Source organism: Hibiscus syriacus, unplaced genomic scaffold (genome assembly GCF_006381635.1).
Source record: "Hibiscus syriacus cultivar Baekdansim isolate YM2019G1 unplaced genomic scaffold, ASM638163v2 tig00110788_pilon, whole genome shotgun sequence".
Taxonomy (NCBI): Eukaryota; Viridiplantae; Streptophyta; class Magnoliopsida; order Malvales; family Malvaceae; genus Hibiscus; species Hibiscus syriacus.
The window spans coordinates 1,534,487-1,549,675 of NW_024062863.1; the positions used below are offsets into that span (position 1 = coordinate 1,534,487).

The 15,189-nt window shown below is 32.7% G+C and overlaps 3 protein-coding genes across 4 annotated transcripts; 2 read left to right on the plus strand and 1 right to left on the minus strand.

Annotated features, from left to right (window-relative positions):
• On the plus strand, nucleotides 1-2,038 carry LOC120140806 (NEP1-interacting protein 1-like). 2 transcript variants are annotated; one of them, XM_039155790.1, is made up of 5 exons: nucleotides 1-276; nucleotides 675-853; nucleotides 977-1,060; nucleotides 1,141-1,314; nucleotides 1,411-2,038. In XM_039155790.1, exons 1-5 carry the CDS (start codon nucleotides 123-125, stop codon nucleotides 1,531-1,533), a joined length of 714 nt encoding a protein of 237 aa, XP_039011721.1. In that variant the 5' UTR covers nucleotides 1-122; the 3' UTR covers nucleotides 1,534-2,038. The 2 variants fall into 2 exon arrangements, with proteins under 2 accessions (XP_039011721.1, XP_039011722.1); XM_039155791.1 differs by lacking the exon at nucleotides 1-276 and adding an exon at nucleotides 317-444 and having other exon boundaries at nucleotides 599-853.
• On the minus strand, nucleotides 1,836-5,304 carry LOC120140802 (probable protein phosphatase 2C 46). The gene is made up of 5 exons (XM_039155786.1): nucleotides 4,994-5,304; nucleotides 4,150-4,582; nucleotides 3,595-3,962; nucleotides 3,066-3,302; nucleotides 1,836-2,380 (listed from the first exon to the last, which is right to left on the minus strand). Exons 2-5 carry the CDS (start codon nucleotides 4,466-4,468, stop codon nucleotides 2,129-2,131), a joined length of 1,176 nt encoding a protein of 391 aa, XP_039011717.1. The 5' UTR covers nucleotides 4,469-4,582; nucleotides 4,994-5,304; the 3' UTR covers nucleotides 1,836-2,128.
• Nucleotides 5,305-8,966: 3,662 nt separating this feature from the next.
• Nucleotides 8,967-14,943, plus strand: LOC120140813 (la-related protein 1C-like). The gene is made up of 6 exons (XM_039155795.1): nucleotides 8,967-8,979; nucleotides 12,215-12,220; nucleotides 13,143-13,559; nucleotides 13,970-14,504; nucleotides 14,604-14,760; nucleotides 14,855-14,943. The coding sequence occupies exons 3-6, from the start codon at nucleotides 13,185-13,187 to the stop codon at nucleotides 14,937-14,939; spliced, it is 1,152 nt and encodes a 383-aa protein (XP_039011726.1). The 5' UTR covers nucleotides 8,967-8,979; nucleotides 12,215-12,220; nucleotides 13,143-13,184; the 3' UTR covers nucleotides 14,940-14,943.
• The last annotated feature ends 246 nt before the right edge of the window (nucleotides 14,944-15,189 follow it).

The following is a 15,189-nucleotide window of genomic DNA, read 5'->3' on the forward strand; positions in this document are numbered from 1 at the left end:
GTTTGTTGATGTTTTGAATGGCAGACGGAGTTTGTTGATGTGCTCTCTTCTCCTCTCTCAAAGCACTACTAAGCATCCTTGTGCTTTGTATATACCCAGAAACCAAAGAAAAAGGCTAAAAAATGGATTTTTACGGACACCCTTCTCATTCTTCTACGTCTTCATTTAATTTGTTCAAAAATTTCATTGAAAAGGTTAAAGATTCTTGCAGTTTCTCTGTTTCTGCCATCATTGGGAACGTCTTCTCTGCCATCTTAACTACCTTCTTTGCGTTAGGTTGGTTTATCGTTGCTGATCGAATTTATAACCATTTTTTATTGCAAAGGCTATTTAATTCTTTACATATTCATGGCCCTTGACGTTGGTTTTGTAGAAGGCTGAATTCTGCCTGTTATTAAACAATCAATCTGGTTATGTTGCATGTTGGGATTAAATTGTCTTTTATAAGTACTTGCAAAGCGTACCTAGGACTGATATGTTGTTTGGTCATAGTATTAAATTTCGTTGTGGTTGCTGATGTTGTGCCATGTGATGACCTTAAGTAACGTTATGATGAGATCATTATTCTGCTTTGGGATCGCAATTTAGTACTATGTATTTGGTTTCATAAAATTTGACATGTTGAACATATTGATTTTGGTGGGAGATGGAGATTGACATTTTTGTGTGTGCAGCGGGGACCTTGTTAGGGGCCTTGACGGGGGCTCTAATAGGACAAGAGACGGAGAGTGGGTTCGTTCGAGGGGTTGCAGTTGGGGCTGTCTCTGGAGCAGTTTTATCGATCGAAGTCTTCGAATCTTCTCTTCTCCTTTGGAAATCCGACGAATCTGGGATCCGATGTTTGCTTTACTGGGTGAGCTGTTCTGTTTATCATCCTGCTGGGTGACACAAAACTAGGAACTCTTTATATAATACCAATGAACAACAATTTTCGACCTGTGAGGCTGCGAGTGATGGAAAACATTCTTTTATGCAGATTGATGTGATTGCAAGCCTTCTAAGTGGAAGGCTCGTTCGAGAACGAATCGGTCTGGCCATGCTGAGTGCAGTCCAAAGTCAGGTAACATATATTCCTGTACTCTACAAAAAAAGATACCATCAAAGGGGCAATTCACTTACGATTTCAGTTTCGGTTACCAGATGGGTGCTGCCGAGCCGGAAATAACATTCGAGGAGGTGCAAAACATCTTCGACACCGGTGGTGCTAAAGGATTGGCTACACAAGTGGTTGAAAGAATCCCAAAGATGATAATCACAGATAATAACAATGTAGATGCTTCTGGGGAGAAAGTTTCATGCTCAGTTTGCCTTCAGGTCTACTTTATTTTGCAATCCATTACAAGTAAAACTCAACTTGCTGCCATTGATGAGAAGCTTATTTGAGTGTGTTTTATGGTTCATAATATGCAGGACTTTCAGGCTGGAGAGACGGTGAGAAGCTTGCCGCAATGTCATCACATGTTCCACTTGCCTTGCATAGATAAATGGCTTCTTAGTCATGCTTCTTGTCCATTGTGCAGAAGGGATATGTGATGTTATTTATTGTAAACTGCACGATTAGAAGAGTTGTTTATATTTTATATATATTTTATACCATTCTTACGTAATTAATGTCTTGGTTTGTCAAATTCAAATGCTTGCCTACTATCGTTTCTCCTGTGAATGGTTGTTGCAACTTGCAATGCTAATAGAGTCCATGACATGTCCTATGGCCATAATAATATCCAGCTCCTTTGTATGAATCAGAAAACAGAATTCATGACATGACATCCCATCTGGAAATCTAGACAACAAAAGAGAGTTTCAACATGAACCTCGTATTATTGCAACATGTAAACATAAATTCTAGGGAGTTCCGTTTTCAGGGATATGTCGACATAATTTACAAAACCCAAAATCTCTAGAATTAGAGCAAGCAAATATACTGGGCTTATAAACTAAATAGAGTGTCTTCTCAGGTTCAAATGTTACATTGTACATAAAAAAAATACATATGCAATAAATAAATAAATATTAACTAAAGGCTGCACCTTCTCCTTTCTACGTTGATTAGAATTGAGCACATCGCATAAGAGGAGGATTGTGTGCTACAAACAACAGTAGCAGTTGCTAACCTTGTCGACTGACATTAAGTCGTGGCAGAGGGAGCCAGAGTTTTTGCAGGCGGGTTAACTCCACCTCCCTTGAGGGACAATGAAGGGCAATTTACTGAGCTGGCTTTGCTTGCAAGATTCAAATCGAGATATAAAACTACGACCGTGATGTCATCATGGAAATGCCTGCGTATGCCTCGCTCAATCTTCTTCAGATCTGAGTATCGCATTTCTCTCTTCTTAGCAGCTTCTTGCAAGGCAGCTTTCACAAGCCACCTAGCAATCCCCTGTGAGAAGAAGCACAAAACAATCAATAACAAATACCTTTGTCCATGCTCTTCACCGACAGGACTCCTAAAAAATAATATGATTATTGATGCATTAAGAGATAATATATATATATATATATATATCCACAAGATATTCATACCTCTTCTGCCATTCTATAACAATTACAATATCACTTATATGACAAGACAAACAAAATATGTGGGCTTGATTGCTAAAGGCTCCATTAAGTTATCTCCAAACCTAGATTATAAGGTCAGAATTTAATTTTGTTTTACATTTTCACGCATATATCTCGCCATCGAATCAAGGACAAGTTTTTACTGAGACTTCTAAAGCTAAGAAACAGTCAATGCAATCAAGGATAATCTGCTGCTGTGGCACCAGAAGTCCAGCGGTACAAAATGAATGTTCAAGTATTGATATCACACTGAATGAATCAACATATAGAAAGTTAAGAAAAACAAAATTAACGAGCTCCAAGCAGACACAAATCGAAGCTCAACTTGCAGTGGACAATGATGCTGCTTTATGTTATGATGAAGTCACAACTAATTGAAAAATGCTGAAATGTGCTCAATTTAGCCAATTGTCACCATACACCACAATTCTTGCAGTTAATAAGTATATTATAACATAACAGTACAACCATACTAATTCGCTATTAAGAGAAGTGTATCTTACATTGCGTGGATGATTTTGGACTATGTCAACTGCATCCTGATTGGTGAGATGTTCCCATAGCCCATCAGAAGCAAATATGATAAACCGGTCATAAGGTTGCAGTTCATGCGTAGATATCGATGGTTCAGAGCTCAAAATTGGATTTCTAAAAGCTTCACGAATATGAAACTTTTGATATAGAGGCGCCCCGTTGTATTCAGCCCTTTTAAGATAGACATCACCAATAGATCTAGAGACCTGCAACAGAAAGGTTTGGTTAATGTCCCATGTATATTAGGCCACATCACATCTCAGAATATATATTATGCATTGCTGGATAATGGAAAATGATATGAACAACAAACTTTGTTAAAAATATAGCTTAACCAAATGAAAAGTGCAAAATCCCGGTTTTCACACAGGATTGAAAGATGAGATCTCCTTCACTTAGAATGTTAAATTTTGCCTAGGTTAAGTTTACATTTTAGTTCTTTCAATCTATTTATAGAATTACCGTATGTATATTACCGTATCCAACCAAAGAACTTACCTGTATCCGGCCCTTTACACGCCAAACATTATGTTTTAAAACTACAATATTCAAGTCATCAGGATGCAAAGAACGCATCTCCTGCCTGACAGACTCTATTCCTACATTATGCTCAGATGACAGTTGGATTGCTAGAACCTCCCCAGTAGCCTTGACAAGCCTTCCCAGAACAGCACGAGAGTCGCCAACGTTAGCAATGTAAAGGGTCCCATTACAAACAACACCCACCAGGCAGCATGATCCCACGGCTGCAATCTGGGGTTTCATAAGCCACTGTTTTTCAACAATGGAGAAAAATCCCTCTTCTGTTAATTGATATGCTTTCTTTATAACATCGACAGACATTGATTGCTGCTCCGCAGAAAACCCTGCAAAACATATCTTCAACTGAGTCACCAGGCATCAAAAAGGTTCTGAACCTAAAAAGTTGGCAGTCAATGAACTTGTAGCATATGTTTAATAGCTCATCCTACAGACTGCTATAAATACAGGTTTAGGCATTAGAAATCTGCTAGGCAGGGTAAATGTTACAGGTTCTCAACCAAGGTCTCTTACTCTTTAGATGCTGGAATAGTTGATCATTGATATAACGTGATGTCTCAGGGCCTCCATGACCATCGTATACTCCTACAAAAGTACCAAATGGACCAGACTCGAGAGTGCTCAAGGGGCCAGATTCAATGTGGCTCTGATCCTCAAGCAGATTGTTAGCCTGGACAACAGCCATGGAAAATTCACCAGTCAAGTGTTGCCCTTTGTCTTTGTACCAAAGGAGCCCATCTTGCCGACCTGCTGCATCTGAACCTGCATGGACAGAATGGTCGGAAGATTGCAGACAGCAAGCCCTCAAAAAGTTGACCAACCTTGATAACATCTTTCATCTCACCATAGCCAGCATCCAATTCCTCCTCAACATCCAAAATTGGATGCAGTAAACCCACCAAAAATCAATATCTGAATCAATAAAAACTCCCAGCAGAGTCCTCTCCTGCACATAAGCACACACACACACCCCTGTTAAATCAACATACAATTGAACAAAAAGTAACTCACAGGTCACAACTAATCGTCAAATCGATCCCTTGACGACCAATAAAACAAATTATGACATGAAAACAAGAACCCAAATTCAATTCAGCCAAAATTATAAAATGAAGGAGGGAAAAACTTTAGCTAATACCGCCAATTAAGTTAATGAATAAAAAAAAACAAAAAAATGACAACAGTTTTGACCAAAAAGAAAAGTGAAGAACAAAACAGAGAAAGTCAAATCTACTTTTTACATTCCCACAATTGAACAAAACAATCAAAATAGGTTAATACACACGAAGTTCCACATCTATAAATGCTCAGTAACTAATTAGAATAATCAATCGCATAAAAAGAGAGAGAAACTCACAGTATAATTCAGACGTTTCGCACTGTAGTATTCAGCTACTGAATGATAAAGAAGATGAAATCGACGGAGATCTAAAGGGAATAGAGCAGTACATGTGGGGCTTTGAAAGCGTTAGATCTGTTTATCCATCAAATCAAACACTCCCAGATTGATAGGGTTTTTAAAATATCGCTTTGGGGTTTTCTTCTTCTTCTTCCCACTATTTTCTTGCAAGCAAAAAAGTGTAGGAATCAAGAATCAGAGTGGAGCAGAGTATATGAAATGAAAACTGGGTTTGGGTGTTCGATCTTTCCCCGTAGAAAAAAAAAAGGCTGACGAAATGAAAACGATCGAAGCAAAGCGATGGCTGAATGATGGGTATAGCCTGCAATGCATACGACAGCTATGGGCTCCACACAGGGACATATATTTATATAAATATTATCACTAAAAATCTACTACGTTTTCATTTTTATGGGCAAACTACGTAAATGGTCATTAATGTTTAAGTAAATTTTTTTTCACTACTAATGTTTCAAAAGTCACAAATCTACTAACGTTATTGTTTGTTATAAATTGGACACTCATCATTAACTGCAGTTAACAAGAGTGACGAAATACACAGCTGGACCATTTAAAGCTTATTTGGATAGGGTTAACCACAACATGGAGTGTTAAATGTTGAACGCAATAGCATGGGTTATTGCTTCATCTTCTTCCTCTTTCTCACCTTCTGCATCGATAAAAGAATATATGTTGGCAAAAGATTTCAAGCTCGAGAATTGAAGATAAGGCCTGGTATGAACTTGGAAATGCCTAAACACAAGCTTCTCTTTCTTGGGTAGTTAACACAAGCAAAGAGAAATTATAAGAAATAAAAGGCTACTCCGTTAACAATAGATCTTGAGTTCTTGTTAATGTCTTTGCTAATCACTTAGATCTCGTTATTTTGATTTATTTTTCTTAAATAGATGTAGATTTGTTCTTAAAAGCAAAATGGCAAATATATGCATCGATGGGATCTTGAAGGAGCTTCTCAACAATGGTCTTATCCCTAAAACCAAGATCGTTTGTACTCTGTGGTTTCTTTATGAAAGTTTATTGTTAATGGTTTGAGTTTTATTTGTGGTTTTGATTTGTTTAGGTTGAAAACCAATAGGATGTCATCAATTTCGACGAGATCCTACACCTCGTCCTATGCAAGACCGATGCCTTTTATGGTTGCCCATTGTGATCTTGGAATGGAAATTTCGGTTAAGAGCAATAGCATGGGTTTCGTGGACTGGGTTTACCCTAAAAAAAGAATCGGGTGCAACCTGTAGAGTAACAATAGTCAACCCTGTTTAAGTAAGTTTTAAATAGTCCAGATGTGTATTATGTCAATCTTGTTAACGGAGGTTATCGGCAAGTGATCAATTTGTTACAAACGATAGCGTTAATGACCGATTTGTGACTTTTGAAGCATCATTGGTGAAAACGAAAATTTACTCAAACATTAGCGACCATTTACGTCGTTTACCCTAACTTTTTTTTTTAAATTTGACAAAAGGGTAAATTACAATATTGATCACTAAATTTTGTAACTTTTTTCACTTAATCAAAAAATATAATATTTAAACACTTTCGTTCTTATGAAATTAAGATGTGATTACTTAAGGTTAATTATTGTTAAACTTTTAACTAATTGTTCACGTAACATAATAAATATATAAATTTAAAAAAGATAAACGGCACAAAATATCACTAAATATTAACTCCCCTTCGATAAAAATGTCTATTTTCTTCTTTTCCAAACGGTTTTTTCTTCCATTGTCTCTTTGTTTCTTTCACATAAATAATCATGGTTGTTGCTGCCATTAATCGATATCTTCGGGTGGTAAACTTGCAAGCTTCATTAACTCGTTGTTCACCTCACCGAAGAAGATGATATCTCTAATGTTGTAGGACTGCTTTCTTTTTGGGCATGGGACTTGAACTCGACGGGTTCTGATTCGATTTGATCTGATCGGCTCGGGTTTTTTTTTAAAAAAAAAATCGGATTCAGTCGGGTCGGATTTTTTTAAAAGTGTGATGTTCGGGTCGGATCGGGTTTATGGTGAAAATACTCGACCCGACCTACAAAAATATAATTTTATCTTATATATTTAGGAATGTTTACAATAATATCCCTCTATATATAATTTTTTTCAATTAAGTAATTATTTTTATTGAATAAAAATAATATTTTTTATTATTGCGGGTCGGTCGGGTCGAGTTTCTAAATTATATATCGGGTCGGGTGAAATTTGTTTTGGTCAGGGCGGGTCTTAGGTGGAAGATCCCTTGTTCTTGGGTCGGGCCGGATGGACCAAAAACCCAACCCATGTCTAACCCTATTCCTTTTGTGCCGCGGCAAAAATAAAAAATTACTTAAATATTATTGATTATTTTATGTAGTTTACTATTTTTAATTTTATATATTTATTATGTCACGACAATAATTTGTCAAAATTCTAATGACAGTTAATTCTCAGTGATCACTTCTTAATTAAATAAAAATAAAAATAACCACATATTATATTTTTTAATTCAATAAAAAATATATAAAATTAAAATAAAAGTGATCAATCATATAGTTTACCTTTAACAAAATTACACGTGTTGCATTTCAATGATATATAATTTTTATAATTATTTTTCATTTTTTAATTTTATTTAAATATAATATTTTATTTTTATTACTATTTAAATAAAATAATATTATCAAAAAAATAATAAATACTAAATTAAATTGTAAAAATAAAAAACAAACTTAAATTAATTTAAGATTAAATAGAATTTTAAAAATCAAATTAAATAAAAAAATTAAAATTAAAAATACTTAACACTTTCATTAGATAAAATTAACCTGATAAATCTAGATTAAAATATTATTAATATTCTATAATTTTATTGGATGATGGTTCTTTAAATGTTAAAGATAATTCAAAGCATTTATAAATGTAAAAATATATTTATGGTAAAAAATTAAATATTAAATTAACAAAAATAAGTTAAAACTGGTATAATACATTATAATTGGATGAACTCTTTTTAAACAACAGTTATATTTTGTGTAAAATAAATATAAACTATATATATTAAATACACTTTTAATAAAAGATACCTAATCAGGTTAGATATATAATTGCATATTTATCATTTTGGGGCTAAGGTTCCTGCTCCCGGCGCCGTCCTGAATCCAGTTAACGAGATAGGTGTCCTGAAAGGTAAAGGTACACGTGTGCATCCATGTTAACATGCAAGTGGCTAGTATCGTGTGGATCCAAAATTAATATCATTGGCTGTTTTTCATGTTACCAATAATAATAAATAGTACCACACGTGTTAGGACCTCTTCCATCTTCCTAAAATATAGACAACTAAACTATCAAATTACTCTTCAATTGGACTATCCATGTGCTTTTGTATAATCAAAGATTGTTTTTGGGAGGAACGTGGTTGTCGCGGTTTTTTGTGGTTTATTTTTGTGGTTTAGAAATTAGATGGAAAGTTGTCATCCATAATTTTGTAAAGAAAGTAAACACTGATTGATATGAGGAAAATGATAACAGTAAGAAAAATTGAGAGAGATTAAGATCAAAGGAGAGAGTCTCTTATATATATATTTATATTTTTAGTGTTGGTGTTAGACTTAGGATAATGATAATTATTTATAGGTCGACATGATAAGTAAATATGATCATCATATAGCATATTTAGTTGGTAATAGTATTGACAACAACCATGTCAAATGACGGAACAACCTGAATGATATTAAATTATAGACTTTTAAAAACTCTGAAAGTCTTGATACGTAAAGGATTGACAACAGAGATGTAATTTATGAATGAGATATAAATAAGGTACAATATTTTTCTTCCATTGGACGAGAGAATGTCATAAAATGGTTTGAATAAAGACTTGCGTAAGAGGTTCATGTTGTTCTTGTAGAGCATGATATAGAAGGTTACTAGCAAAAGGGAAAAGTTGTTGTTAATGGAATAGAGTTACAGATAGGAGATACTAGAATTTATGACGCTATGGAGAGTACGAGTCAGTTGTAACTCAAAGATAAGCACATGAAATTGACGAGGCTCATGGCCAAGTCCCGAAAGTTCAAACGGTTGGTTGAGACGATAAAGAGAGATGCAGAGGAGGACAAGGACTTTGGAGAGACAATGTTATAGATGGTTTGGCTCCAAATTCGAAGGATCTTAACACTCTTGAAAAGGTGATGAGAAAGCAACAATATCTCAATGCTATGTTTGGGCTATGGATAAATTTCTATGGCCTTAGCGGAGGTATCTCAATGTTATTTGTATATAACAAAAGTATATCGTCTCTCTTGATTGGATGATAAAGAGGAGATAACTCGACGCCCTTAGAGAAGTGTTAGAGTTAGGTAAAGGCCTCTTGACACTCATAAAAGCAGCGAAGAACATTCTGTTGATGAATGGAGACATCTTAATACTTTTAAATGATTCCTTCAACTAGAAAGAGGTTTGGGCTATGGATAAATTTCTATGGCCTTAGCGGAGGTATCTCAATGTTATTTGTATATAACAAAAGTATATCGTCTCTCTTGATTGGATGATAAAGAGGAGATAACTCGACGCCCTTAGAGAAGTGTTAGAGGTTAGGTAAAGGCCTCTTGACACTCATAAAAGCAGCGAAGAACATTCTGTTGATGAATGGAGACATCTTAATACTTTTAAATGATTCCTTCAACTAGAAAGAGAGGTAATTAAAACCATCAAAGAAACTCTCAATGAATAACGTAGGCATCTTAACGATAAATATATAGCAAAAAGTTATAGTTTCCTAGAGAAATACTATAAATAAAGTAAATGCATCTAACGCTTTGTTTTTTTGAAGGGAAGGTTGATGCCATATTATTTTAAAAAATTATTTTATTTAAAATAAGAAAATAATATAATGTATTTAATTTATCATTATTTTTTTAAAATAATTTTTTTATTTGAAATAAATAAAGTATGAACACATATAAAGTCAAATGTAAAAAGGAAATCAATTGGTTGAGCTACAAATTCCAGTCCCACGTGTAAGGCAAATATTGTTTTTTATTTATAAATCACATTAATTAATGCTCTCGATTTTTATTTTTATATTTTAAGTCCAAGACACTCTATCAATACGTAGACAAGCAACCTCTGACCTATGTGCTTATTTTTATTTTTGGTTGGAAAAATAAATAAATCTTTTAGTCGCATTTCTCAAAGCAGGCTTTATGACTTTTTCATTAAAGGTCAACTCGTTTGGTAGGCTATTTGAATAAAATTTGTACTCCTTTTGATGCATATAGATTATTAATTGATTTGATGAGATGAATTTTTATTTTTAATAAAATAAAAAAATAAATTTTAATATTACAAAAAATAAATTTAATTTAAGTATTTCAAAATAAAATTTTATAATATTTAATTTTAATTAATAAAAAAAAGTATAACAAGTGAAAGTATTGGAAAATTTTTGATAAATTTGGAGACTTAAATGATAAATTAATCCATATGTTATTGAGAAAAAAGTGAAATCAATTGTTGATTCGTACATGTGTAGACTTTAACAATGTGGATAACGTTAATGTCCGAACCGGTTGGGCTCTTTGTGGGCTTGCGAATATTTCAACCAAAATGTGAAATATTTTTTCTCGAATAGATCACATCTTTTCAAAATTTGTTTTGGAATTAAAATGATAAATATTAAAATATTCCTTTAATCAAAATTGCTTATTATTTTTAATGTTTTATTAGGTAAAAAAATTTCAATTGTTCACAATGTGAAATTCCTATAAATACACTATAAAACTTACTATTTAAACACAATTTAAAACAACTTAAAAACTATTTAAAGTTTTTTTCTCTCCTTTAGTTTTTATAATAGTAAAAGATTGTACTCTATTCTTTAAATTTTTTATCTTTTTCTCTTACCATAAAATTTTATGATAAATTTAGTATCTAAATATTAATAAGAAGACATAATTATCTCATAATCATTGAAAAATGATGATTTATCTATAGTATAAATTAAGTGATTGAAAATAAAAATAAAAATAAAAGAGAAAAATTATTTGAGGGCATATATTAAATATTGTTCTTTACAATATTTTATAAGAATATGTACCCTTTAGAATTTAACGAATATTTTTACAAAATATAAAAAAATAATCTAAAAATATTCAACTTAAAGAGAGAAACGAAGATAGTAGAAACTATAAATGATTTTAAAATGTGTTTCAGAAAGATATTATGCATGATATTTATAGTACCAAGCATGACACAGAAGGAGAAAAAATAAATATTATAATGATAAATAAATCAAAATTATGAAAATCTTTTACTAAAAACTAGATATTATTTTATGTAAATAAATTGATTTAATTTTTTTTATAAAATGGTAGAATTCTTTTGAAATATACTCAATTACAACATTTTTCATTGGATAATTGATCATTGATTCATCCTTGTCTCTCATATCAGCGGTGGTTTTATCTTCTTCATATATTCTAGATTTTAAAAATGATGTGATACTATATATACTTTATTAAAACATTACATTATGTTTAGCCCGCGTGAACATGTATTAATTTTTTCGATCATTTATCTAAAAGCACCTCTTCAAATTTACAAGCACTGTATATACTCAAACTCTTTGAACGTGTTATTATTTTTGAACCATGCTGAAATTTACACATACGCGCACACACATGTAAAGTTTAGTTATTTTTTATGAAATAAACGTTGAGTTTAAAGATGGACGGAAAGAAAGGCGAGTAGAGACAGTCGTTCCCCTGTAAATTAAAACTCTATATATTTTAGATATTTTTTTTGTATTTTCTATTTAAAATGTATTTTCGTTCCCTGAAAATTTTATAAGTTAGTATCCATTTAAAATTTTATAAGTTTATCTACTAACCTAAAATATTGTGTCTGTCTCTATTTGAATTCATATCCAGGATAACGAAAAAGAATAATATGATGTTTTTATAATTCAACAGTCGTAGACGTCATCGTCGACGGTTAATATGGTAACCAACAATGATTTCTATCAAAAATTGAGTTTGAAGAAGAAAGGGACAAAGAATGACCAAACTGATACGATTCAAAATATCAATATTAAATTATTTTAAATTAAGATCAAATTGATAAGATTTAATATTCAAATTGTTATGATAATAGATCACGTTATATATTTAAATAAAAGTGAAAAGTTAAAATCAAAATATAATTTTTTCAAAAAATAATAAATTACTCAAATAAAACATGAAAATAAATAAAATACCAAATAAATAATTTACCCTTCGTTGCACCATCTCTATCTCTATTGTTCATTCAAACCAATCTAAGTGTATGCCTAATTTTGACCAATGAAATATTAGGATCCATAGTTAAACGTCACTAAACTTTATGAGCTATTTTTTAATGTAAAACAATCAATTAATAATAATAATTTATATGTAAATTACAATTTTAATATATATTACAAGTCACAATAATAATCAATAATTTATATGTACGATGGAACTAGTATAAGTGTGATTATATTCACTAAAAATTTTAAATCCTTATATAATTTATGTATTTATATAATCTAATATCACGCCTTAACATTTTATAATTTTGTATATTTTAATTTAAAACATAATTTTTTAAATTCATGTATAATAGTATATTAGTATAAGATTTTACTTACATTCTTGAACTATTATTTTTAATAAACTATTCAATTCTTTTTTAATCAAATGAAAAAAACAATAATACGGAAAATGATTATGAAGGACATTGAATGAATTAATATGCTTACATGGCAAACTTTGATTGGACTATAACCTATATACCTGAAAAAACAAATACTAACACTAGTTTTAGTTGTAGTTAAAGTAGATAAATAAATCACAAAGCTAAAACGAATTAGGAGAACCGATCCTAATCAAAGTTTAACAGCAGTAAAATTAACTCAAACCCTCTATTTAAGCGAAACAGCTTTGGAGAAATCAAAATAAAAAAGAAAATAATAACAACAAAAGAAAGAGAAAGAGAAAAGAAAGTTTTACGTCGCATTTCCTCGTTTTTTTCTATTTTTTTCTCTCTCTTCGCCGAATTTTATGGGTCGATAAACTTGTCGACTTTAGGGGGGAAAATTAAAAATCCAATTTTGTTTAATTAGGTTCGATATGGCTGCAAATATTAACACGGCTAATTTCAATACGTCGGCTGCGGTGACAGCTGTGAATCACTCCAGTAGCCCTAACCAAACATATCCGGCCACGAGACCGGGTTCTTCGTCGATCACGGCTGTTCCTTCATTGTCCTGGTCCTATTCATTGTCGTCGCCGTCAACTGAGAATGAGAATGTTGGGTATAATAGCAATGCCGGTAAGAAACCGGCTTGGAACAAACCTAATAATAACCATGCCGAGTCGGGTTCGGATATGGAGGCTTGCAATTGGCCCCCATTGTCTGGGTCGGCTAGGTCTCTTTGTAAATCATCTTCAGGTTCAGCTTCATTGGATGGATCATCTTCTACTTCTTTTGTCCCCGTTTCTCAGGTTTGCTTTTCAAATATTTAAGCTATTTTTTAAATCGTTTTCTTTTTACCATTTAAATTATTCTGATAACAACTGATAAATAGATGTTCTTAACTCATCTAACTGAACCAAGTTAAAATAAAGTTAGTTTTATGATATAGGTTAAATGCAAAGAATCTAAATTGGCCGGAGCAGAAAATGCTAGGATTCTTAATTCATAATTCAACATCAGAGTTTACTTGAATTATTATCTATTTGAAGCAGTTTTGAATATTAGACTGATATGTAAGAATATAGGGAGCATTAGAGATTGTCTTATGCAAAGTTATATGTGAACCTTATATATCTATCTATCTATCAATCAATGTATATAGTTTTGGATTTTGAGGATACTTAAGACTTGACTTTTTGCAATGTTGCCTAAATTGTAGGGGAGTAGAACTGTATCGTCTTCCTCTCCTCCACAGAAACAAGTCATGAACAATGGAAATTTGAATTCAAATTCTACCCCAAACCATACAATGCCTGTACGCCATAGGTCAATGAAGCAAAATAGCAGTTTCTCTGCAACTAATGGTGGCCTTTCACGGCCACTACCTCAAGGTCCAATGGTTGACACACCTCTCAATGGCCCTTCTTCTAGGGACCATGTACAGAGAACTGTATTTGTGCCTTCTAGTGGTGGAAATGATCAATGTAACCTCCAAAATTCATTCCGACCTCGTAATAGTGTTGCACATCCACGAGCATACGGATCTCACCATTTAAATTATGGAGGAAGGCCCAATCAGGACCATGGAAACCAAGATTGGAATGGTCGGAGTTTTATTAATAGGGATGGTCATATGCTGCCAAGAGGTGTTCCTAGGTTTATTAGGCATCCACCGCCGCCACCTCCCCCACCTAATACTGGAGCATTTTTTGCTCCTCCTCATGTTCGCTTTGGCACCCCCATGGGCTTTCATGGTAAGATGGACTCTTTTTCTTTATTATTATTATTATTATTTTGGGTGGTGGGGGATGGTTGTGAAGAAGAGTTGCACTAATATCTGTGCCTTCTTGCAGACTATTCATCTCAGTTTTATTTAGTTCCAGCCCCTCACCCGGAGTCATATAGAGGTGTCCCATTTTTTCAACCAGTGTCCCCGATGTTTCTCCCTCCAAATCTTCAAGATCAGCAGTTACATGCTAGGATAATGAATCAAATAAATTATTATTTCAGGTAATGCTTTGTTTATGTGTTAATTTAGGTCAGTTTAATTAATTGAATGTTGGCATACAAGGTTATCGAGAAACTAATTCCCTGTTTATTGCAGTAATGAAAACCTAATCAAGGATATATTCTTGCGGAAGAACATGGATGACCAAGGCTGGGTTCGTATAAAATTGATTGCTGATTAGAAAGGTTAGTTTTCAGAGATTTTGAAGTTGTTTCTTTTGCGTGATTGTGATATATCATGTTATTAGGGCCTTCTTTACCAACATCTTAAGTTCATAACATCTATTTCTACTTGTATCATCTACAATTCCTTAGTGGCAACTCTATATGGTTATCATGAGAAAATACCCGTATTAGATTTCTATAAATGCGCTTATCACTGGCTCATGCTATGACCTTTTTTGTGTGTTTTATTTTGTTCTAAATATGTTT